The sequence below is a fragment of the Calypte anna genome, chromosome 5, assembly GCF_003957555.1.
Source record: "Calypte anna isolate BGI_N300 chromosome 5, bCalAnn1_v1.p, whole genome shotgun sequence".
Lineage (NCBI taxonomy): Eukaryota > Metazoa > Chordata > Aves > Apodiformes > Trochilidae > Calypte > Calypte anna.
Window position 1 is genome coordinate 5,121,709 of NC_044250.1, and position 26,080 is coordinate 5,147,788.

General features: G+C 39.6%; 1 protein-coding gene across 2 annotated transcripts in view; it reads right to left on the bottom strand.

Annotated features, from left to right (window-relative positions):
• Window positions 1-1,133: 1,133 nt before the first annotated feature.
• Window positions 1,134-26,080, bottom strand: part of LGR4 (leucine rich repeat containing G protein-coupled receptor 4) — a 71,830-nt gene continuing 46,883 nt past the window's right edge. Inside the window, exons 5-18 of one of the 2 annotated variants that reach the window (XM_030451317.1) lie at window positions 16,079-16,294; window positions 15,359-15,430; window positions 13,559-13,627; window positions 12,907-12,978; window positions 12,749-12,820; window positions 11,976-12,044; window positions 11,501-11,572; window positions 10,691-10,756; window positions 9,780-9,851; window positions 8,775-8,846; window positions 8,351-8,476; window positions 6,846-6,967; window positions 6,113-6,187; window positions 1,134-4,114 (exon numbers count right to left, since the gene is read on the bottom strand). In XM_030451317.1, coding sequence (XP_030307177.1) covers window positions 2,838-4,114; window positions 6,113-6,187; window positions 6,846-6,967; window positions 8,351-8,476; window positions 8,775-8,846; window positions 9,780-9,851; window positions 10,691-10,756; window positions 11,501-11,572; window positions 11,976-12,044; window positions 12,749-12,820; window positions 12,907-12,978; window positions 13,559-13,627; window positions 15,359-15,430; window positions 16,079-16,294 — 2,452 coding nt within the window. In that variant the 3' untranslated portion in view covers window positions 1,134-2,837. The remainder of the gene's footprint in view (window positions 4,115-6,112; window positions 6,188-6,845; window positions 6,968-8,350; window positions 8,477-8,774; window positions 8,847-9,779; window positions 9,852-10,690; window positions 10,757-11,500; window positions 11,573-11,975; window positions 12,045-12,748; window positions 12,821-12,906; window positions 12,979-13,558; window positions 13,628-15,358; window positions 15,431-16,078; window positions 16,295-26,080) is intronic. The other variant, XM_030451318.1, reaches the window with a different exon arrangement.

The window sequence follows — 26,080 nt, forward strand, 5'->3', positions numbered from 1 at the left end:
TAACGATTAAACACAGAAAATTCTGCTGGAAATAAATGAAAAAAAAAAGGCAAAAGGGATCTAAACCAAAAAGTTCCTAAGATTATTTTTATAAGAGAATAAAAAAAGGCTCCATTTCAGATTGAGAGATCTCCCAGCATACTGCCACAGAGCAGCCTGACAGCTGTCTGTAAGAAATTACTCATTATGTGGAAACAGGGAATACCTTAGCAACAGCTCTGGCAATTTAATTGGTGACTGTTCTTGTTAGAAAGCTGCTTCCTCACAAAAGGAGAAGACGAGGAAGGAAAACAAACGTTCTCCATCCACTAAGTTTTCATTTATTTAGAGTGAACAGCAAATTCTTTTTTTTTTTTTTTGTCTGCTATAACCACTGATGGAGCTCAGTACAACAGTTCAGAAGGGTTTAGAAGCAAGGTATGTGACATTGTCACTGTACAAAGTTTCAGCTGGGTTTAGACTCTAGGAAACCAAAGGATTTCTTTCCTCCAGACACCCCAGACGAGTATAAATTGTGAAGTTTCAGCTGTCTGAGTATGAAAACTGAGCATCATATGACTTCAGATGGAGAGCAGCTTGGACAGCAAAGAGCCAAGCAGGAGGCACTGAATACCTGGATTGCTCAGGGTTGTCCCCATGGGATCATCCATCCGTGGTGATGCTGAGACAGGCAAGTTTTGCAGCACTGAGTCCTGGAAGGCTGATTTTAGTAACCAGCAGTGCTTCTGTTCTTTAACCTCTCCCAGCAGATACAGCCTGGGTGTGTTGGAAGAGACTGGGCTGACCGCATTAAGAATCAGCCACTGGGGTAACTTCAAAACCATGTTGATGTGATCATCCAAGCCCTACTGAAAACATTCCGACTCCAATACAATATGTAATAATGTCTTTATTAAAAAGAGATTGCTTAATCAGAGGACAAACACTTCCCTGAAGGTTTTAACCTTTTGCATGCCAAGAGTCATTAGTCCGAGATCATAAATCCACTTGTAAATTTGCTAGCAAGTAAGAAAGTTTTTCTTTCCTAAAACTCTCACCACAATTAGTGGACAGCAGATGACACACTGTTTATGCTAAATAATTTTACCTGGCCATATTCAGCCTTAATTTTTGAAAAACAGAGATAAATAATATTTATGTACCTTTTATTTGCTCTCAGTGTAACATTCCATGCTAACTGCTGATGTAATATTCATGAGTGTAAATATAAGAATTAACAACTCGGGGTTGGTTTTCTTTTGCTTTTACATGTGAATATTTTGGCTTACAAAATTAACAGCATACAGTAAATAATCCTCCCATACTTTGTACAAACTACATGATTTTGATATACAAGGATTCTGGTTTTATTACAGTGACAATATACAACCATGTCTATTTACAATGCAAAAAGTATATAAACCACATTTTAAACATTCTGCTACTGGCAGCCACTATATTTTAGGAGGTAGCTTTAATTAACAAAATGAACTGAAGCCACATTTCCCATCATGTGTTCTATCAAATAATTTACAATACAAAGATAAAAATTCATTGTATGAACAGTATATACAGCTTAATTCTCAAAACAGCAATCTAGCTTTAAATCTTAATGAGAATGTCTCCAGAGTAACTGGGATGGCAGTGGATTTGCTTTTGATTTAGTGTATTGTTGAAGAAACATACAGAATTTACTTGATCATGCATTCATAGCTTTGTATTGATCAGACCTCAAACTAAAACCCTATAAATGGACCACTAGTTGTACTTAAAACACTTGGGTCTCAGGACTTGAATGGTTTAAAAATATTGCACCGATTTACACAGAAATCGGTGACTTTGCACAGTGTACTTCACCCTCACTAAAAGAATTGAAAAAATGCTTTTCCTTATTGCAAAAATTGCTTTCTGTTTTCTCTACATTTGCTAAAATTGCAGTCTATTCATAGATACTACTGGGGTGCTCTAAGAGGCTGCAGATATTATCCAGCCTTTCTGCAAAGCTGTGAGCTGTACACATTGACAGCACTGCTACCACCCCCTGATGCATGGATATTCCTTCCAACAGTGTGACCCAACTGCATAATACTGAAGAAAGTTGCTGTGGTTCACCTGAACTAATGCATCATCACTGGAAAAAATGTGTTCAAACCTACTATTTCTGACAGCTGTTAAAATTCTTATTTCATAGTCTACAGATACTGTGGATCACAAGTGCTTTTGATTGTAGCAAAACCTTTTTTAAAAAATTGAGCATTGGCTTCAAATACTAGAGAAACATGGTATTCCTATATTGCTGTCACAGTTATATATGGGAGAATTAATCCCTTTTTTGGCCCTGCAGTAAAATTTATCCTGAGATTCAATGCTGAATACACTACACAAAGCTAGCAAAAGAGTTTTTTTGTTTAATTATAGAAAAGTCACATTTAAAAATAATTTCTTTAATATTAAACAGCTGTCCTTTATATTGTGCTTTGGCAAAAGAGGAAAAAAAAAAATCAAAATCAACAGAACTTCCCTCGCCAACAGCAGAAGCAAAGTACAACCGGAGTACAACGTGGAAACACACAATTAGCATGTAAAAAACTGTATAAAAGAACCCACTATTGTGTGGAAAGAGTAAAAATACCGGGGTAACAGATTTGGTTTACCAATCATTTACAGTCAGGGGAAGTGATTTATTTGTTTAATTGTTTTGAAGTGTATGGCTCAAGGAGTCACCGCCCGCTTCCCTCCTTTTACGGCCGACACTCGGCGGTGATTACAGAAGCGCTTCCTGCTCGAAAGGTCAAACCAGGCAAGGGTCTGCGAAGCTTTACACCTCTCCAGGAGAGCAGCTGAGGGCAGAAAGCCTCTCAGTCTTTAATTCTGGGTATGTTGTAGGCGTAACGAACCAAGGGGAAGCCCCGGCTTTGGTAGAAACAGGCGCGGCCGCAGGCCTGCACTTGGTCTGAGCTGTCCGAGACAAAGGAATCGTCCTCGTCAGCGTAGTCGGAGTGGGCTGACTGGGTGCCACAGTCCGACCAGTACCCGTCCGGCCTTTGGCAAGGCACCACTGCCAGCGCAGGGCAGCTGTGGGATTTTATTAAGTGTTTACAGGGCACGGGCTTGGATAAGAGGAGGGATTCGCAGCACTCGCAGACGGTGATGTTCCCCTGCAGGTGGGTGTAGACGCCGCAGTCGTAGTAAAAATCCTGCGCCGCGCAACCGCCTTGGGCGCTGACGGCGATGGCCACCGCCCCGTTCTTCCTGCTCAGGTGGCGCCTGAGCAGCTTCCAGTCCTCCTTGAACTTTGGGTTGAAGAAGACGTAGAGGACGGGGTTCAGGCAAGCGGGTAAAGGGAAAAATATCAAAGTGACAGACTTCATGATCTCGGGGCTGATGGAAATGGCGGTGATCAGCGGCGCAAAGGAGAAAAACGCGACCGGGCAGAAGAAGATGCAGTTTGTGAAGATGAGCCAAGCCACGTGCTTAATCATGCTGGACTGGGAGTTTTCAGAGAGGTCCTCTTTTTCCAGGTTGCAGTAGAGTTTAGTGTAGATAACAGCCATTAGCAAAAACGCTAATGAATTGAGGAGCACTAAAGTTACCGTGAAGCCTAAGGAAGGGGTCTCTCCGGTGGGGAAGGGCAGGCAAAGGGGTGATGCCGAGTACTCCACTTTGTAAAGAAGTGGTAAGCATCCTGCCACCACGGCACACAAGAAAGCAAAAACTGCTGCTATCTGAAATTGTTTTTGGCGATTGCTTTTCCCCTTTTTAATGATTTCCTTTGCAGAGAAGCTCCGTTCAACAGCTGCCAACATCAGGAAAAAAATGGCACTTTCTGACGAAAAGACCGCAAGAAACCCGGCAACTCTGCAACCACTGCCAGTTTCCCACCAGATGCCAAATTCAGCAAATCTTCCCCAAGAGACAGCATCCAAGAAAGTTAAAATACCAGTATAGATTCCCATAAATAAGTTAGAGACAGAAATCAGACCTATAAACAGTTTGGAAGATGGCAACGGAGCACGGGATGCAAATACTGTTAACATGACAAGCAGGTTGAAGAACAAAGCAACCAAAAAAATAAACCAGACAGTAAGGCGAATCATCCAGCTGCCCAATAAATATTCACAAGGCTTAAAAGCACCTAAAAGAAAAAAACAGAAAGACAACCAAATTAGAAAAAAAAAATTGTGCCTTAATAAGCAAGATTTTCAAAAGGTATTACAAGAGCACTCCTCATTAATTCATGAATAGAGTACACAGCTGAACTGCTAAGTAGGTCAGTTGAAAGCAAACTATTGTGCTGAGGCTATTTACTAATTAATTATGCCTGAAATAATAATTACTGCGATGAATGGTCACTTGAGAATACTTTGTATAAACAAGCTAGCTAAACAAACTTAATTGCCTTTAGCTACTCAAAATAGCTTATATTGGTGCCATCTAAATGCTTCTTATTCTCTCTAGATTTCATACTTCATGAAAAAATTTGGTAACTAAATAAAACCAAATGTTCACAACCAACTTGTAAGGGGAAAGCACGTTTTTGGAAGTAAAATGTCTCAAAAAAAAAAAAGATTCATAAACATGTCTTCTGGAGTAACTTTTGGTCACAAGGAAACATCTGTAAAACAACTGACATTTAATTTAACCAGCTTTAGTAGAGACAGGAATTCACCACAAGCCCTCTCCCTCATTCTTGTCACTGAAATCCACTGTGAGCTTGGAAAGTCAGACAGAGAAACTGATTGTTCTTCTTCTTTTGCCACTTATAAAAGCTTAAATAATAAAAACTGTTCAACAAGGAAAATAATATGAGGCAAGACAAGGAAAAAAGGTCACTACTACTGCTTGCCCTTCTAATCCTTCTAATTGCTATTTATTCCATAGGGAAATCCTACTGATTTTAAGTAACAATTAGAAGAGTTAAACCTCTCCTACAGCCCCATTAGGCACTGCTAATTGTCTGAACACAATGGCTGGGGATCTCTCCCTCCAGTCGAGCACTCTGGGAGCTGAAGGCAAAGCAGAAAAATGCCAAACTGTGCTCCCACCTCAGGCTGGAGCTTTCCAAGCCAGATTCCTTTCTGACTTCCAGCTCTGTGCAGCTCATGCCCTTCCTTTAGGGAGGTAAAAGGTAGGTGCAACCCATCCCTAATGCAGGCTGCAACAGCAACTGCACAGAACAATTAAATGTCAGTGCAAAAGCTTCCCAAGGCCTAAAGCAACTTCCAGAAATTACCAAACTGGCAAGTCAAAAAAACCCAAAACACCTTTTTGTTTAAATGAGCAAACTTTTTTCTGTGCAAGTAATGTTGCTAACTGGTGCTATCAGACCAGTAAAATCAGCAAATTAACACACACCCTCCTCCCCCCAATTTCCTTCTTAAAAAAATTTTAAATGCCAATGCTGTGCTTCCAAAATAATTTTGAAGTCTGTTTTCCAGTAGCTGTACAGTGTGATATCTTTAGACAGACTGCAAAACTCACACTTTCCTGTCTTTCTGCCCTTAGAGTTAAGTTACCCTCTTCTCTCACTAATATTTCCAGCCCACCAGGGGAAACTGAAGCTTGGAAGACTGAATGTCACAAATTTCAGTGCTCTGCCACTCGAGTGCCACTGTTCAGCAATCCATCCCTGCCATTAGGCAAAGCAGAAAGTGGATCTACGAGATGAGCAATGATTCAGAGATGACATGGTGGGTGGAGTGTCCTACTTATGACCAGATGACAGCATGGCATAAAAAACAAGTTGTTAGTATGGGAGGGAATGGTGAAAAACAAGGCAAATTGTGAACCTGTAGAACACGCTCTTCATTTCTTTTTGTGCTACACCACTGCTGGCATGGGCAAGAAGAGAGAACCTCTGAGGCTTTAAAGATTTAAGCTATGCAACACACCACCTGAATTCTCATTCATGAACAGGAGATCAAAAGCATTGGTCAAATAAATCCTCAGAGCACGTATGGGTTACTTCAATAAAATTCTTCCTGAACTTGTACCATTTTTTTTGGCTGTGAACAAGAAATCCTTGTGATAAGTCCACTAAAAGTGAAGCTAGCCCAAATGATGAAGATTGAAGAGGTTTTCATAATAGATGTAAAATCCCCATTTAGAAGCTAGAGCACAGTGTAAGATTTACCTGTTGCTGGTGTACAGTGAATAATAGTCTGTCCCAGTTCCTCACTTTCCTCATTTTTTAGAGCATCTGCATCACCTGTAACAAAGTAAATATGAAAAATGGGTTAGTTGTAAGATGACAAAAAAAAAAAAACCAAAAAAACCCCAAGTGAAATGCAATGAAGCTGCCTAGGAGGGAATTAGTCCTTTCAAAGATCCAAGACCTAACATTTGACCAATGTTTAAGCTTTTAACAAGCAGAGCTGTCAGGTTTGCCACATAGGGTTGAGCACTCAGTGTGGAAACTGTGGATGCAGTCTGAGTTACTATAGTCTGTCCCAGCTACTTGCAGTGATTTTTAACAAAGCAGCAACATCTTTCACCAGGAAAAGATCTATGGGCCATGAAGTAGACAATGGAAGGACAAGGCTTTTCTGAACATGAAAGTTGAAATACTAAGGACCATGAAATGTTTTTCATCCTTGCAGAAAATGACAAAAACAATACCAGCAGTTTAGAATTAAAAAAGAAGAAAATTTAAAGTTTTGTTTTTCCCTTGAACAGGTTAATCTTACATACTTACAATGTACATGGCACTGCCTATTAAGCAGCTGCTAAACACTTTCAGAGACAGCTTTTGTATCCCTATAAAGACTTAAATTTTCAAATTTCTTTATTTAAAGACAACATACACTGTTATTTGGTCTAGTCTGGCCCAAAATGATACTGCCAGCTTAGCACAAGGAAACACTTACTCTTGTCACGATCCAATAAGGTACCTTGATCTTGGTGACTGGAATCTTCAGCATCAGAGTTTAAGTAAGACTCACAACCCCAAAATGCACAGCACTGGTAAGCATATGGTACAGAGAGTGACCTGAAACACAGGCAGAGCAACAAGGAGTGTTACTCATCTAACCTCAGGTCAGATTACAATCTGTTAAAAATATTTAAGTGGCACATTTCAGTACTGAAACTTCAGCTTCTTTTTTGCCATGTTTGCTAATAAGAAACTGTTTCAAATTGGACCATCTGTAACCATTTCTGATTAACTTTTGAACTGAGATAAAGGACAGGTGATGTACCCAAATCTTGTCTCCTGCAAGGAGTAAAAAGAAAATTCTGTGATGTTTAGCTCTCCAGCTCTCTCTCCTACTCCATTCTACTCCATATAAAAAATTCTGATCTGCATTTCTGGTGTTGTACTAAAATCTAATGAAGCAAGTTAATTAAAGAGTACCTATTTTGTAACAAAGTTAACTCCCAGATGACCACGATGTTAAAAACAGATCTTTCCTTCTCTCTCTTCATTTTGTAGGTGCAAAGTAAGATTTTTAAAATTTTTTGCTATTGTCTTGCATGTTTGGCAGAAACAGTACATACTATTTATTCTCATACAGGAGTATAGCTGCCTACAGAATTTTTAAAAATCCACATAAACAGCAAGATAACAGCAAACCAGAAACTATTTTTTCTGACTTAAGGCTACAATATCAACTATCTGCATGAATGTTCCTGAATTCTGTTCTTGTAAATATTTAGAAGGAACATCAGTCTAAAGGATCCCGCAATCATTAGTTCTGAAACACAGTGTAAAACCAAACCAAACCAAAACCAAATAACCCTATCTGTTTGAACCAGACTGTAAAAGTGACACGGATTCCTTTGCTGGCCTTAGTCAAATTAACAGTATATTCATCTCCATTTACCTGTTGGATAGTATGGGAAACAATTTTAATTGCTTCTTGAAGACTGAAATATTAATGTGCGGAAAGGTATTTGAAAATGCAAAGCAGTTAATCACTATCTGATCCACCCCCCACTAAAACCAGTACCAAGTTTCCATTTAAATGATTACTGTTACTCTGATAATTTGCCTCCAAGAATAAAAAGCATATTTATAGAGTGTGGTGATTATGGAATCAGACACCTGCACACCTGATCCCCTTTTCCACACTCTGAAAGAGCTCAGCTCAATAACAAATGGAATCCATCCAAACCACGACTTCAACGTCAAATGAGACTTCTGCTTGGAAAGTAGTGGAGGAACAATATAACAGGTTTCAAGAAAACTGTCTGCACGTGATTTTTATACCAGAATAGGCTGATGCCCTCTCATATATGCCAACATTAAGGCCCTACAGGACCCAGCAAAGGGCCTGATTGTTCTCATGAATAATGATTAAACCTAAAAGGTTTTTTGTCACGTTGCTTGTTAATGTCAAAATAAATGAGGCATTCTGTGGTGCTATCAACGTACCGGAGTTTTGCAAAGTTCTTCGCTGCCAAAGCTTCTTTCAACTCAGAATTGCCTGCAAGTTTAAGCTGGTTCAGTCCACTCAATCCTTCAGTTGGGACCGAAGTGAGTTCATTGAAACTCAGGTCTCTGAAATGTGAATATTAAGACAGTGTTACAGAAAAGTGAGCTTGAGGATCCTACAGCACACATTTCATTGAAGTAGGAAGGTTTTTAAACTCTCATACCAAGGGTTTGGTCAGGCTAATGCCTCCCAATGCAACAGGAACTTTAAAGAAGTGTGCCCTGCATATGTTCAGCAAGAAAGAGCTCTCATGATCCACAGAGATGAATCATGATGGGCACATACCAGTTTTGAACTAAAAATATTTATCTCAGTAGTTTAATACTAGAGGGAGGATGTTTCTACACAGAACAACCTACTTACAGGTTAATGATAGCTCCAACAGTGATGAAAGCTTCCTTGTGGATCTGACGGATCCGATTTCTGCTGAGGTCGCTGCAATGAAAGCCAAATGAGATTATTTGAGCAGTTTCATCAAAACTCTGTAACAGCCACTACACTGAGAAAAAAGCCAAGTGACAAATACGTTATGCCTTTGTCAGAGAAGCTGAATGATGCTCCCATTTCCCCTCCCTAGTCAGCCAGGTGCAGTAGCAGCCACATCCCTTGGAAGCAGCTGTACCTCATCCCCAAGGTACTACATCCATACTCAATTCCTGCCCTCTTTTCCTTCCTTCCTGGTGCTAGCAACTTGCTCTGTGCTCACAAGGCAGAACTTATCTCTGGCACCACCCCATTCCCAAGCTGAAGGTGCCAGGACAATCCCTTTGGTGACAAACTGCAGTTGCAGCAGAGCACATCAGCAAAGGTGGGGGAAGACAACAAAAGAACAAGCAGAAGACCATAAGTTTTGTTTGGTTTCAAAATCCAGATCCATCTCCTGCTGGACCACGACTTATGATATTCCTTGCAAAAAATCCTATCAATTTGTGGATTTTTTTTTTTTTTTTTATTTCAGTGGTTTTATATATATATGTTCTTCTTCATATAGCTAGAGATACAAGTGGAAGGGACAATTTTGTTTACTGGTCTGCTCCTCTTGAGGAAAAGAGGAAAATATCTCCAAGAAATACTAGATAGTGCAATAATATAGTAATAAAATAATGCAAAATAGTGGAATACCAAGGATGCCTCCTTTTTTTAATCTCCATATTTTAAGAAAATATATCCCCATAGCCTATAAAACCAAAATGGAGAACACAAAGAATGGTACTGAAACTTGCTGCTGCCAGAATCTCTTGTGCTTGGTTGGCTTCACTTCAGGATCCAGCATCAGAAATGTAACACCAAACCCTGACATCAGTTTACACAGCAATCAAAAAAACCCCATTATCTTGTTGTACTTAGCATGCAGCTTCCTACACTTACAGGATACGAAGGGATGACAGTCCTTGGAAGGTATCCTCCATGATTTCATGGATTTCATTATGCTGTAAGGAACTGCAAAGTGAAGAAGTAGGAACAGAACTTTAATGGCAAACTGGGCTGATTTCAAACTAAGGGATAGTTCAGTGGCTGCTAATATATAAATTTAGTCTTACAATGGCAAGATTTTTCTCATTTCTCCTTGTAGGCAAACTGTTTAAGTATCTGTTCTGCACATCTAATATGGCAATAGCTTTATTAATACAAAGCTCTTTTGTGGTGCCTCTGCTATCCCAACTGACATCTCATTTAATTTAGAAGAGACTGTTAAGTGGGGGCTGAATGATTTCCAAGCTAAAAGTAGCACTTCATGAGATTTAAAATAAATGCACTTAATTCTGAACAAACCTTGAGGCTATATTCTGACCCTGGGTGCACTTTCCCTTCTCAAAATACAGATTTATGAAAGGAAAATGCTGATAAGAGATAATGGGCAAATTATGCTTCTAGATCACTATCACCCTTTACAGTGAGCCATGTGAACAAGGAGACTGAAGATACCAAAAGTCTGTGAGAAGTCTACCAGTCACTCTGGTTAAGAGGATAGAAGCTTGAGCACAGTAAAGGTAGAAGGAGAAGTAGGAATACATGCAGGCAGAAAAGTTGTTTCAACAGAAATACACAATTAAGGTGTCCTACATCCTTTTTTTGTGCCACAGGAACAATTAAGCCTTAGATGAGGAAACCACATGTGGTTGAATTCTCTGTCCAGTCCTCACATGAGATTCCATAATATCTCTCTCTGTCCTTAAGCTTAGAATCTTATGATCCAACATGAAATAAAAAGATTTTAGGGACTTGCACTCCACATACTAGGGAGGCAATGAAGATAAACAAGTTGTATTTCTACTTACATTTCTTCCAAGGAGTGGCAGCCTTTAAAACTTGGCAGGTCCTTTATATTGTTATAAGACAAATCCCTTCAAACAGAAAGTGGGAGAAAGGTGCTTAAACTCTTTTCCAGTTGAAACATCTCATCACTTTTAACCATTAAAAATAAATCCTACCTCACCATTCTTTTTCCCTAGTTTTCCTTCTAAAAAACCAAAATATATTTTTCTCCTCCACTTCTTAAAGCACTTGCTTTTGTTCCAAATTTTCCTCTGTCTATCCTTAGTAAACATGGCTTTGCCTCTTCCCCCAAGTGGGTTAATTTTCCAGTTTGGGTTTGGTCTTTTTTTTAAATTTAACAAATCCCTACATTTTTCCTGTCTTTCCCTTGTATCTACCCTCTTCCTAATACTCATCCTAATACCCATTTCTCTTGGTTCCTGATGCCCTCCTCTGTGTTCTCAAACACAAAAAGTCAAAACACTGTGACTAAACTCTTCCTTAATCTGTACCTGTAGCTAATTACTGTTGTTCTAAAGAATAAATGCTGGCAGACAGAATTTGAAGATGCAAAGACTGTCCAAAGCACCATCATATATATCTTGTAAAATATGAAAGAAATACACTGCATCCCTGTTTCAGGAATATACAGCATTAAATCAACTCTGCCACAAGTCCTGATTTAAAGAATTTCAAAAATCAGAAAAAGATTTCCAGCTCTGATTGCTCTAGGATGAGCAAGTCTAAGCAATACTTTTGCTTTAAATAATATTTAAAGCTTTTTAAAAACATTTTGATGCAGATAAAGATAAGAGCACTATGCAGATACTTACAAAGTTCGTAGCACCTTTTGCTCCTGGCATAAATTAACAGGAATACTGTTTATCTTGGTCCCTGTTAGAGTTCTATGGAAAAAAAAATAAAGAAATGTTCACATTGCTGATGATAAAAGGCCTAGGAAGTACATAAGAGCAGAATAAGGATGGTGTCTCAGCTATTGGGGTGCTAGATTCACCCATCAAAATTTTGTTTGCTTTGGAAGAGACCAACTTTTCTGTTTTTCAGGTCTGTGAGGGGGTGTGTTAATATCAATGGCCTTTAGACAGGCAGTTTTCAGCTTACTATATTAAAAAAAAAAAACTAGGAGTCACACAGGTATCACAGTAAGAAAAACTATATAATTGCATTTATTGGCAGGAAAAGGACATGTAACTTGCTGCTCTCCAGAGCCACTAATCAGATTTCTATCACTTCACAAGATGCAAACCCAAGACGGTATTGGAAATTATTTCTGTGGAAGATACTTACAAACTCTCCAGATTAACAGTTCCTGTCAAATTAGGAAACCACTGAACCATGCTGGCACCCCGAATGACCCTAAAATATGACCAGGAAAATTAGCTGAAAACTTTTAAGCAAGGAATTGTGACATTCAACCAGGCACCAGGTGGGTATTTTCACATTCTTAAATGTGACATTCTTAAATCCTTATTGCTTTTGTTTAAATCTTACACACAAAGTTAGTCTTTTCACTGCTGCTTATACCAGTAATTTGCTTAATAAGCCACTCCTCCATTTGCAAACAACTGGAATTCATCAGCTAGAAAGAGCTGTATCAATACATGAATGAAAAGGACACAAGCTCTTAGATAGTTTGCAGTTCACAGTCTGACATCTCACCCCATTTTGCTTTCTCATCACCCCTAGAACCAGTATCTTTTAAGAGCATGCATGCACTAACCTGCAAAACATTCTCACAATGTATATCCCTGTTTGAAAACCACCTAGGATATACTGCAGTTTGTTTAAGTAAGAACCTGAGCATTTGGCCTGAGGTTATGTGTCTTATGCAAGGTAATGAAGATTAAAAAACAAAAAAAAAAGGGTTGTAGAGCATATTTACTAGAGCTGCTTAGGAAACTGGATATTCCCCACAATAACAATGTTAATAAAAGCTTACTGCAAAAAAATGATAAGGTAAGAGACAATCACAAATTTAGGTATTTTGAGCTCTTAGCCAAATTTCATATCCATTTATTTCATATCCACTTATTGTATTATACAGTTGAAATTATACTTACAGGGAATGCAGATCTGACAGATTCTGAAATGCTGAGTTCCCCACAAAAGACAAAGGATTATCATACAAATGTCTGGGGAATAAAAAACACACTTCAGTCCCTGTTCTTACAGTCACTATCTGCTGAAGACTAAAAATAGATGCATGAAAATTACTTACATTGTTCTTAGAAGGGGGTTTCCTGCAAATGCACCATCAGGAATTATGGAAATGTAGTTACTGTGAAATCCCCTAAAGATATTAGCAAAGAAAAAACCCAACATTTAAAAATATACTGCCAGTCAGTTCAACCAACAGACATTTTCTTCACACCTACTCAATTCCTAATCCTGCCAAAAATAAGGTTGTAGTTAAATAGAAGTCAAACTGTAGGAGTGACTTTGAAGGCATGATTTCTGTCTACTGCACATCAGCTAAACTGGGAAGGTTTCATTAGAAATTCCTCTGTCCAAATGATCCTGTCCTTTCTCTCTCCCCCCTCTCTTAAGGAGAGGAGCAGAAAACCTCATGTGATCAGTGAATACTTAATTCTGGGACTGGAGGCCAAAACCAGCTCATGATTAAGATCTGTGCTAATGGTTCTCCTGAATAAATTCCTTGCTTGTACAACTCAAAAATAATTTTCAGTAGGTTCCCTCTCTAGCTGATGATTACATTGTCCTTTAATTATAGCATCACTTTGCATAACTTAATCTGATCTCAGTTGCTGCATAATAAGACAACTGCTCCTAAATCTGGGAATTTCTTTTCCCTTTTCATTTATGGAAAGGGGACAGAAAACTGGTAAAAAGGGAGAATAAGCAATACTCACAACTCTTTCAGACTTGGGAGTGCTTTTATGGCTTCAGGGAACTCTACCATGTTATTATAATTTAAATCCCTAGAAGAAACAAAGCAGGGAAATTATAAAAATTCTTAATAGTGATAATGAATTGTTAAAATTATTTTTACCTTCATTGAATGGTGTTAAAGATGTTCTGAGAACTTTTATTTAACTAGACCACAGAATAATTTGACTTTTAACTTAGATTTGGACTTCTGATGTTGTACATGCTTTACAACCAGCTTATTAGCTGGTTATTACTTAGATATTTAATATTATCCAGAGGATTATTCATATTAAGTGAAATGACATTTCCTTACAGCAAAGCTCAGGACACTTTAAAAAAACTCATATATTTTTCTTCAACAGAATTTACATGGAAATTAACTAAGATTTCAAAGTTAAAAAAAAAAAGACTGCTCGTTATTAGCTTAGTAAGAACACTTTTCTTTCAGGTTTTATAAAATAAACAGTAAATAAGTCATTAGGTAACAAGAACCCTTGTAGCAAAACCACTTATAAATAGTGAGGGAAGCAGAGGGAAATCCCATGCCACTGAATCACTGCACATCAGTGACAGGCAGCTGCTGAAATCTCAGTTAGCCTGACACTGTTCTAGCAGTAATGTCAAGACTGGCTCTACTCTTTTTTTCTGCAAAAGGGGTTCCTTATGAGAAGGAAATCCATTTTTAAAGTCTTACAGCAGCTGTGCACATTTACACAACTTCTACTACTTCACTGAGGTTCTGAAAGAAAGGCTAATGGGAGTAAGCAGCGTTCCTGGACTCATCCGAAGTCCTCCTGTTAACAGAGGCTGTCACTTCAATGTGTCCTTTCCTTCTCTCATCTTTCTTATTTAGCCTTCTCCTAATAAAAAGGCACTGCTGAGGGAAATACTGCATTCACTGAGGGAGCTGAAGGGAAATGGGGAGTGCAACCCAAGCACCTGGAAACTGTTCTTTGGTAGGAACAAGGAATATTGCAGAGGTAGGATCCAGGCACAACAGAGTCCCAGTTCTGGGGAAATACAAATTGTCAGCAGAGATGACAGACAGGGGGTGAGGGGAAGGTAATGCTTCCCACCCCAACCCTGTTTCTGTCCAAAGGAACCCAAGACTCAACTGTTCCAGGTAAGCCAGTCTATTATCTCAGTATCTGCTGCTATTTGGAGTGAACTCAGGTGCATCTCTTGTAGGAATGACTGGGAACCAGGAGCTGGGCTGTCTTCTACCTGCAGGCAGGGATCAGCTCAGGAGCTGCAATGGGCTCCTGGGCAGGCAGTGCTGCCCATCCAGTAAGGGAGGAGCAGTGGAGAAAAAGCCTCCTGGGGCCCTCTGAGAAGCCTCCTTTCCTCACCCAACAGTTTTGGCAGCATATCTTACACATGTTTAATCCCACAGTAAATCTGAGAAACAAATATTTGTCCCTTATCACCCCACAGGGCCACTCAAACACTTCTGCTACATCCACCCGACTCCGTGGAGTGCTGTGCAAAGATACACCAACTAGATCAGGGCTAGAAACATTAGTGCTACATCATCCAGTGTGACATTTCACCCAGGCTAATATTTACCTGCTCCTCAACATAGTTAATGAGTTTTGGTGGAGCACTGCACTAATACCAAAGCCTTCAGTTCCAAAAGCTGAGCAGGACCTGAGTTGGTGGTAAGGGCTGTGCTGTGCACCCATGGTGAGGGCAAAACCCTCACCATACCAATGGAGTAGCCTTGATTAAGATGGGAATGAGACAAACACTGGATGATTAATTTATTTTAGTAGTATACTTACAAGGTTTCAAGGTTGTCTAATCCATCAAAGCAGTGTTTTCCTATCGTTTTTATTTTATTATTATGAAGATGTCTAAACAAAACAAAACAGAAAAAGTATGAAAATAAGGAAATTATTTAAAATAAGCTTTAAAATTAGCATATATTTGTATGAAATCAAGGCAGCTAAATGATGTAAAAAGACAGTACATGGGCTGCACTATGCAGAATAATTTTCTGACAGAAATTAGATTTCTATTTAGTCCTCATATAGGACAGAATTGCCAAGACAACCTATTTAAAACCTTTACTCACTATCCAGAAGTGTGATAACAATATGTTTTAAACACATAAAAATCAAGGTAATTTTTTATCCTTGGCAACATTTAAGGCTGCAAGAAACACACTTGTGGCAGACAGTATTTTTTTCTAATATCTCTAAAAGCTTTTTCTATCAACCTTTGGTTTGAAATACACATTACTAAAACGAGACTTGGAAAATATATGGCAAGTTCACTACCCATAGCCCTTGTGACTTTCTCTTTAGGAGAAAGTATTTAGCAAACCTTCAGCAGGTTGTCTAAGTACACATGAATCATCTCCTGTTGGAAGCATAGGTAGTTACTAAAAAACTGGGCTAAACCACAGCAAAATACCACTATGGAAGCCATCCTAGCTGTATCAAAACTGTAACTGAGGAGAAAATCCAAATGACACATTAAATAGAGTTACAAATACTCACAGAACAACAAGACTTGAAAGGTTTGTAAAGGCATAGTCAGGAATGTGTGTTATTTTGTTAAGAGCCAGTGTTAATGCCTGCAGAGAGGGAAGGTTGCTGAGTGGGTAGATGGGAACTTCTGTCAAGCTGTTGTCATCCAACCAAAGGTGACGCAGCTGCACCAGACCCTCAAAACTGTCTTCTGGTATGGCAGTGATGTGGTTGGCATCTAAACGCCTGGATTAAAAGAATTCACACAGTCAACACATAAACAACAGATAAGGAAAAACATGGTTTAAGCCCTATTACTCCCGTGTATTTCTTTAAGCTCAAATATTCTTTACTGAAATAATTTATTATTGGAAAGTCTGAAGGTTTACTGAATGGTGCATGAAGACCATTTCAAGGCAAATTAAAAGTCCATAAAAAGAAAGCTTAATAAAAATTTTTTCTCAGACATTTTTAATAAAACATTTTAACAAGTTTGTCTACTTATAATCAGCTTAACAAGCTGAATTGGTAACTCTACAGATCTCTCCCCCACAAATCCCTCAGCTGCTAATACTGGAACAAGTCTTTAAAGTGGTAGCTTGATAGTATATCAAAGATTAGAGGCATTTACTCATTTGAATTGATTATCCCCATAGCTACGTTGCAGACAGCATCATATACTGTTATGTGCTTTGTATTGTGGGGCTATTATACACTTGAAGCAACTGCTTTAGAGAACAGGCTTATTAAAAGCAGTTTGTGAATGAAGTCAGTTATGAATCAGCCTGCCAAATGAAATGTTGTAGCATCAACCTACACCTAGAAATTTCTTTCACTCTTGTACCTGAACCTTTCCAGCATGCTCCCCAAAATCAATGCAGAACAGCCCATTAGCCTTGTACTGCTGTACATTACTGGATTTGCCATCAAATTTTTCCCCCTATGAACTCAGACTGCAAACATCAGCAGCATGAACACATGTGGGAAGAGACTTCACTTTTTCATACAGAAAGTCAAACCACGGGTGACAATTCTGCTACACTTAACTGGTTCACCTATGCTAATGGCTTTCACAGCTTCTTCAGGTTTCAAAGCATCAAAAAAAAACCTCCACACCTGGAAACCTAGGAGGCTAAAATGCATGTCCTCAGCTCTGACACCAGATGTGAAGCTCTCATGACAGGCAATGCAGGTGTTACACTCAGGGTCTGGCCTAGAATCCTTATCAATGACAACTGACAAACCTGACACTGCCTCCTTGTCTGATGGCTTTGGCAGAGACAACAGAAACTCCTTGCAAAATGTCACATACTTCTTTCTCAGGGAACACATTCTGCATCAATTTTCTTTTTAAGCTCCTAACATCAGCAGCAAAGTTACTTGGATGGCATCTCTGAGCAAAAGCCACAAGATAGGGACAAGATGTTATACCAAGTAAGCAGCTGCACTGAGGATTAAAGTATAATAAAAGCTCAAGCTTGGATTTGCACTGACAGAAGCCCCAGGAATGGGCAGCACAGGGAATGACTCAGGAAGCAGCAGAACATTACTGAAGTGGCATTTTTCCTAAGGTGATAGGAGGAAAAGTCAGCAGTGACAGCCCAGGAGATGGAAAAAATCTGAGCTGGTGTAAGGCTGAGAGCAATAGGCAATGTCTGACTGCCCTCTGACCCCCAGGATGTCTTCCCTAGGCCAAGACACAGCTGAACCACCATGACTTTGCTGCAAATATGGAAGAAAACACCTTGCCTTACTGCTCTGAAATGACTGGTGTGCCAGCTGTAGGATGCTGTCAGGGGGGACCAAAGACCTGTATGTTTCTCCATTAGCATCAGTGTTCATTATGATAGAAATCACCACAGGTTTTGAATCATATTGAATATTCACCGTGTTCCTGAAGCCATGATCAGACACTCACTCACAGGTCTAGTTGGGATAGTTTAAGAAGTCATTGACCCACATGCTCATCCTGTCCCTCTCTGGGCTGGCACAGTAGACCAAGCAACTGTGCTACAAGGGTCCCTGGACACAGTCATGACAGCTTAAATAGCAGTGAAAATGTTTCTGGATCTCAGCATATACAGGATGTGCTCAGTTCAAAGGTGCTTGATCAAGAATTAATGCACATAATCTACTACTGTGAAAGAGTTTTGTTGTGATGTACATTGCTTAAATATTTCAAATTATTAAGGGAAAAAAGTCAACAGCTGAATTTCATGTAACAGAAAGTCAAGAAATGCTTCAAATTAAGTAACAAATACACCAATAACAGTGGGAACTTAAACTGTCCGCAGTCAAAGGCTCTCTCCTCCTAAGTCAAGTGAGGTACCATTAGCTCTAAAGCTGTACATCAAAGAGCTAATTCCTATCATTCACATACTGGCATCCCCTTATCATTTGCCCCATGGTCTGACAGGTGTGTACACTCTTCTGTTTGAATGCTTTAAGGCTGCACTGACACTGGAACATTTCAGAGAAATTAAATGTCTGATGATAATAAAGGAAAAAAAAAATAAGGGGGAGGGAGTAGGGAAAAAAGCCCGGGGCTCTTCTTCAGGTTAAAAACATAACAAAACTAAAAACTACCTGTCTTTCTTCTCTCTCCTAAATTCACACACCTCCCTGAAGATCAAAAGAATTACTTTCCAGTGGAATAAACATATCCGAGTCTTCTCTTCAACTCATTTCTCCCTGCTTCCCCCTCTCCTCTTCATTTTAATTTTTTTTTATTTAAACAAAGCAGCATGCTCCAGAGGCTGGCCTCACTCCCTGTGGCTACTTGTCTACACCTATGTTTGTACATTCACTGTGCTCCTTGCTATTTACCCAAGCAGACACTGGAAAACAAATCCAGACAATGAAAGCCCAAACCCTGCTCCTCCATCAAGCAGAAGAAGACCAGAGAAGGGATGGATGGACACAGTAAGGGAGTCAAACTCTTGGCCAGGAAGATCTTGGGCTAGCCCAAGGTTCTCCCAGAAGACAATGGACACACATAATATTTAGGGATAGGGTTTAGTTAAGGATTTGTTAGTGATTGGCTAACAGTTGGACTCTGTGATGTTGGAGGTCTTTTCCAAACACGGTGATTCTGTGATATATCAACAAAATAATAGAAAAGTTTTCATTGCAGTTTCACTTGTTTCAAATGTAGTTAAAAACTGCATTGACAGTTTTAAAGGGAAAACTTGTGATTTACAGATGTTATAGGGAGAAGCACAGAATGGGAAGAACAAAAGTGGGTATAATTTTGTCTACACAAAAAATATTTATTGGTGCTGGATCTCTATTACTAGTTGCCACATCCCAAGATTTATTTTTAATTTATTTGCCCATTTCTGTCTCATCCACATTTTTTGTGTTATTTCAGACCTGAGTGTAAGCCTGGTGACAGTTTTTTCCTTTTTTTATTCATCTAAACAGTCAAAGCTTATCTACATTTTGTTCAATGCAAAAACCACAGCTGGAATGCTTCCATTTCAAGCACACTCAAATGCACATAATAGAGTACTTTGTGAAACAACTGAAAAGTAAACCCAAAATATTTGACAACTTCCACAAAATATTACAACTAAAGCCCATACCTTTTCTTTAAGGTTGGATAAAGGACTATTCACAAACTCCAGTACCTACCAAAGTACAAGTAATATTTTTTCACTTAGACTGAACTTTACCAAGACTGTCCTTTTCCATCACAGTGTTAAAGATAAGGCTGTGCTCTTTAAATTAGACCTTGCAGCATGTACTTGAATTCCTTAATCTTTCAGAAGTTATTCCAATTCCAGTTTCCCTATAGGCATTGGCTTGTTAGAGACCTTTATATACAGTCTATAAATTCAGAGTTCACTTGCAGAGCTGTCATCTTCAACTTTTATTGCCTGTCAGGCTCCCTCCTTGCACAAATTCCAACTCCACAAGAAGAAAAAGAAGAAGGATGACAAAAAGCTAAATATTCAGCAGCTCTTGTATCAGTATGTGAAAGTGTTAAAACAGGTAAAGAACAAAGCAACTTAAAGGTCTCCAAACAATTTACTCAGCTTTAAGGAAACTGTAAAACTAATATGAACTCCTGCCTCAATTCAAATGAATAAAAGCTTTATCTACCACACACAGATGATTTTTTAAAATATTTATGTAGTACTAAAACCACACAAAATTAACATTCTGACTCCAGTATTTTAAATTTTAAGCAAGCTTTTCACTGAACAACCACTCAGGCCAGGCCTGCCAGGGGTACACTGGTGTATGGAGAACAGACACCTGGGAGGTGACTTTTTAAACATATTACAGTGGGGAGTTAGAAAAAGTCAGAAGAAAACTTGGATACATTCATTTACTTATGGAACACTGAGAGAAAAAAAAACAATAATAATAAAAAAATCACCAAGTCTCTTCAGTCTTTTCTCTGGAGCTCCCAGGAAACAGCCAAGCCCCATCCCCCCTCGGTCTGCACCACACCAAACCACAAAGGGAACTGCTGGGCCAGGCACTGGCACAAAGCTGACATTTGCCACTGAAGCAGCACAGCAGCACTGCTCTAACACAGCATCTACTTACAGGGCTAAAATGCTAAATGGAGAGAGGGGACTGCACTGTGTACAGCAGCACCCTGCAGCCTGGGTCCCTGCCTGTCTGAGGCCTCCAGAACCAGCCCCAGGATGACACTCACACATCTCCTCCAGCTGCCCTGTTCCTCTTGTCCTGCTTCTCTGGTTTGTTCATTCCCCATCCTCTGAAAGAGCCCAAGTGCCAGGCAGTGAGGTTCCTCCCCACCACAGCAGGGCAAGGCAGAGCATCCTCAGCCATGCAGGGTGGTACCACAGCCACCTGCAGCTTTGCATCATCCCAGATGGTCCAGAAAGAGCAGGAATGCAAGGGGGAGAGCTGGGCACAAAGCTCAGTAAGGGGAGAAAAAAACTTCCTGTGTTATGCTCTCCTCCTGTAGTCTCTCCAGGGATGTTAGGGTCATCCTTGGCTCTGCTGGGGCAAACCAGCACCAGCATGGCAGTGGCCATCACTCAAGGAGCCAGCCAGGCTCCCAGCATGAAGCCCAGCTGGGTGCTGCAGATGAGAGGTGTATCTCAGAAATGCATCAGAGTAATAATAATATTCATTATGGATGTACTATTACCACCACACACTTTGTTAATGCTATCTTTCTGGGAAGGAGACCATAGTTGATTTGTTTCCAGCTTCTGCCTCAGCTTTGCTCACTCACACTCATCCTTCCAGGCTTCAGCAACTGGGAAATTTTAGCAGCCTTGTACTAAGAGTATGATGTTGATGTCAATAGAAGGAAAATCACTGACTCTTGTGTTAAACCACTTCTGCTCAATGGCAATAATTAAAGAACTTTGCTCTTTAAAGTGCTCCTTTAAAAACCACAAAGAAACCACTCAAATAACACTAGAGTAGATTTCTAGGTTTTGAAGTTGAGTACTGATAAGCCTGCCTAGGAAATTCTGCTACAATACAAGACAATAAAGCCCCTGTGTTAACAGAGGCACTTTAAAATACTCAGTAGGTTTGCTTAACTCTCTGTACCTTATATAGAAAGAACATCAATACAAGGATGTGCTTTCTTCAAAAGACAAATTTACAGCAGCTTTCAGAAACTGATACAAGCCAAAGCTGTTTCAACCACCAGTACTGATGGGCCAGCATATCTATTTCTTCCATTTAAATGTGTAAGATGGTACCAGTCAGAGACTACAATTTGCTGCCAATTACCCATATTTAGTTGATCTTTGTGTAAATGCTGTGTAACTTCCACTATCCCATTTAAGTTTCTGATCATTCTGTTTCTAAATGATTTCCCCATTTTTATGTAAACATGAGCAATTCCTTAAGCAAGCCCAGGCAGTTAAAAAAATAAGGTTACAAAGATCCCAGGGATTCCTGAAGCTCACAAAAAATACCCATTCCTCACTTTCAACAAAACCAGAACAGCTTCTGAAGCTGTGAACACAGCATAGAAAAATGAGATTCTTGTCATTCAGCAAGTACATAAAGTTCATGAAGCAGTACATTTAAACTATCTAAAAAAAATCTACACAACTAAACATGCTCAGGAGAGCTTTTTCACATTCTTCACCAAAAAAAAAAAAAAAAAAAAAAAAAAAAAAAAAAAAAAAAAAGCAAGGGGAAAAGCATATTCAGCATATTTAATTCTGTACAGTTTTTACAGGTTAAAAAGAAAACATATGTGAATGTCTCCCTTCCCCATTCTGGTGCTGATAGTTTCATTCCACATCTTAACACAGACTCACTTGAGGGCTGGTCCCCTTTAACAACACCAAAGCAGGGAAATAAAAAACTCCCTGGAAAATACAACTCATTAAAAGTTGGTTGCTTGAAAAACCACCTGCCACTATTAAAGGTGCATTCCACATGTATGACCATATAATGCTGCTTAACTTCATCTAGTCACTGCTGCTAATGAACATCTGCCCCAGCCCCCTTCAAACTTCTGATCTAGAATCACAAAACTATTAACAAAAGCCATAAAACACTCTAAGATAAAAAATTGCAGAGTTAGAACAGAACTGTGTATTTTGTGACACGGGGCAGTGGTTGCATTGTTCTGTCCAATTCAGGGACCTTCCCTTCTGACACTTTTCAACATCCTAACAGATTTCAATACTAAAATTGCTGCCACCAATATGAACTATCACTTACAGCTGAGTGGGTTCATTATGGCCCCAGCAGAGTATTTCCAGATTTGATTTGGGTTTGTTTCTTTTTTTTATAAATACAGTTTTAGCTTGATCATATAAGGAATATATATAAAGAATTCTTTCTAAAATTAAAAAAAAAGCTAGAAATGCAAAGCTACAGTAGATATGTGATAGAGCACATAAAAAATGAGTCCTGACTGACTGAAATACATCTTCACCCTCTGTCTCCACCCTTCTTTTATTCATTTTTACCCTGCAAAGCAAGATCCTGCTCTCGTTTCTCTCAATCCCACACTAGGACCTCAGCCTTCCCTGCCTAGGCCAATCCAATTCCCTCTCCTAGAAAATATAATCACATTCCAGTTCAGCACGTTCATGTCTCCTGCCTGATCCTGCCTGAAGCCTCCTGAGATAAGAAGGCAGACAGCAAAACTGGTTATGATCCTGCAGCAGACCAGGCTGGGGAGCCCCAGCAGCTCCCAGGTACCACAGAAAATTACTGCTGACCACATGCACAGAGACACTTACCCTGCAGCTCAGGTGAACACCCACACAGGGAGACAGGAGCTATCCCAGCTGAGTGCCACGCTGGCACCATCCCAACAACCACACTTTGGGAATCTGGCAGAGCAGTGAAGCTGCAGTGCTTTGAACTATTGCTGCAGAAGGCTCCAATATTCCCTGAATGTGGGCATGTGGGCATGTGTGCACATGTGCAGGGACAGTAACTCAGTGATTCCTGAGCTCCATGAATAACAAATCCTCTCTGATACATTGGCAGCTGGGGATGAGTGTTCTAAAATGACCCCTAGATGTGTTGGCAAATGCCCACCAAAGTTAGCAGCAATTAGGTTTGGGTTTTTTTGAGTTCAAATGGAACAGTTCTTTCCAAAGGATCTGAAAGGCTTTGTTTAAATAATGTAGTTCCAGTGTTCATCACACGCTGAGGGTTGTACTAGAATATTCTATGCTATAACTTAAAACTGATGTGTAACAGAACCATTTTAGAGATCTACACACTCTGGGTCAGAGCTCAGAATAAGCAGTGTTCCTAAAAGAAGACATTGCAGTCAAATATGCAAAGGCACTTGAAGAAGTGACCCTCTGGAATGGCTTCCTGGTCCCCTCAGGCTCTGGACAGGCTGCTGGAGCTCTCAGATTTCCTGCTTCTGGCTCTCAGATTGCCAAGAAACCTCACCAACACCTTTTCCAGCTTTAAAGTACAAAGTATGCCATTCCATTACCTTGTGATAACAAAAATACACTGTTGATGCTTTGCAGCAATCGAAATGCATCAAGATTGTTGTTTACATTCATGAAGCTCATTATTTCTCAGGTTCTTCTACTACCAAAAGGCACAAGCTGGGCAACTGCTGTCCTCTGGCTGGGTAGTGCAGTCCCAGATAGCACCACATCTTGCACCATGAGAATACATCCTGACATAAACTTTCCTGGGGTGCTAGACAGTGAGTAAAACTCAGTAAAAATCTTTCATTTTGCTAAACTTCACCTCCATACATAAGAACTCTATTCTAAGCCTCTTTCAGAGGCCAGAGCTGGGAAAATATCCAATACAAACAGCAAATGAAGAGCTGTCATTTAGCATTCTGAACCAGGCTGGCTACTTGCCAGTTATAATGTAATCATTATGGATCATGAAGCTCCTGAAACCATCTTCTTTATTTCCACCCAAGTATGTTTACTGGGCTTGTTAATACACACAGTGTGGCAACCACCTTCCTACGCAGCTGGAATTGGAGCACATTAAGAGAGACAGGATAGTTCTATAGGAGCTGCAAAGCAAATGATTATCAATACAGTGTACAGCTCTATGAGCAAGTAATCTGTGTCTTCACCAAGAAAAAAAAAAAAAAATCCCCCTAAAGCCTAATTCAGAGCAAACTGGGAAGCTGCCAAAAGGGAATTAGTTAACTGATGTTTAAACTTGCAGGGGTTGGATGAAGATTATATATTAAAAAGGTAGAAGCAGGTTTTCTAACATATATTCAGCAAATATTCTCCCAAAGTTATTTGTCTTAGGAGGTCACAGCAGCTCAGGAACTTTAAATCCATTTCTGACACAAATTCGTTTGAAAAAAAAACCACACCATTTTTCCTTTTTTAGCTTTAATCAATAAAGCACGTGGTGATGGCTTTTGTATCCATGATCACATAGAAAATTCAGAGGAGCAGTTCTACATTCAGTTGCCAGAAGCTGCTCCCTAAATTAGCGGGGGATATGCACAATTCAACCATAATTTTATGAATGATGTAATGAACTTAAAGCTTTCCCAAAATCTGTTAAAATCTTAATTGAAAGTGAAACAGACAATTTGTAGACAACTGGAGGATTTACTGACACAGTTCCTTTTTCTGGCTTCACAAAAATGCTGGAAGCCAGGAAGAATTTTTGTTTTGTTTTTTTAAATAATTACTAAAGTGTAATTTCAAGGTTTTTTATTACACTGCACAATATTTGCACAAAGCAGGCCATGGCCTTCAGACCAAGGTGTTCCCTCTTCTACTTATACCCTAAAACCAAGAGGGAATTAGGGACATTAAATTCAGAAAATGGCTGGAAATGGGAACCCACATCTGTTCTACCCTTGGAGCCAAAATCCTGGAAAAGTTTGTGCCAACTCATGGCAACAAAACCAGTGCCATGGCAAGCAGGAGGTCCTGCTGGTAACCAGCCCAGCAGGAGGAGGTTGTGGCTGCACTGGGAGGTGGAAAAACCCTGCACTGCACAACCTGCAGTCAATCCTGGTCTGCCCCGTGCTGCTCACTGTGTTTGCTTCAGATGGAAAAGGCAGGAATACTTGAGCAACTATGAGAAGGCAGTGGCCAAATTCCAAGTCCAGGGAATGCAGAAAGCACCTTTGGAAAAGTTGTGCAATAGCCTGCAAGGATATTTTGAAAAAGTAATTTTTTTTTTCCTTTTCCCCCCCCCACACCAAAAAAAAAATCTATTCCATAATCTGATGCAACACCGAAAGAAACAAGATCTTAGGCCAGGAACCTGAATTTTGGCACAGAGGGAGTAGATAAACTGCCTTCTCTCTCTGTAGGTAAGCAGAAAGGAGGAAAAATGTTGAAGCCCTGCCCCCCTCCGCCTCCTCATCTCCCTGATAAGCATCTACCACCTAGAGAGCTGTAACTAACTATTAAGGCCTGATTAAGATGCTTTATAAAACATAATAAGCCATGAGATAGTATAAGCACGTATGAAATATCTTCTGAGCAACTGGAAATAATGTCTGAGGTCTTCATAACTGTCTGTGTGATTTCAACATCTTCCAGTAAAACCAATACTATACATGTCCCAAGCAACACCTCCTTCCCATAAACCCCTTTT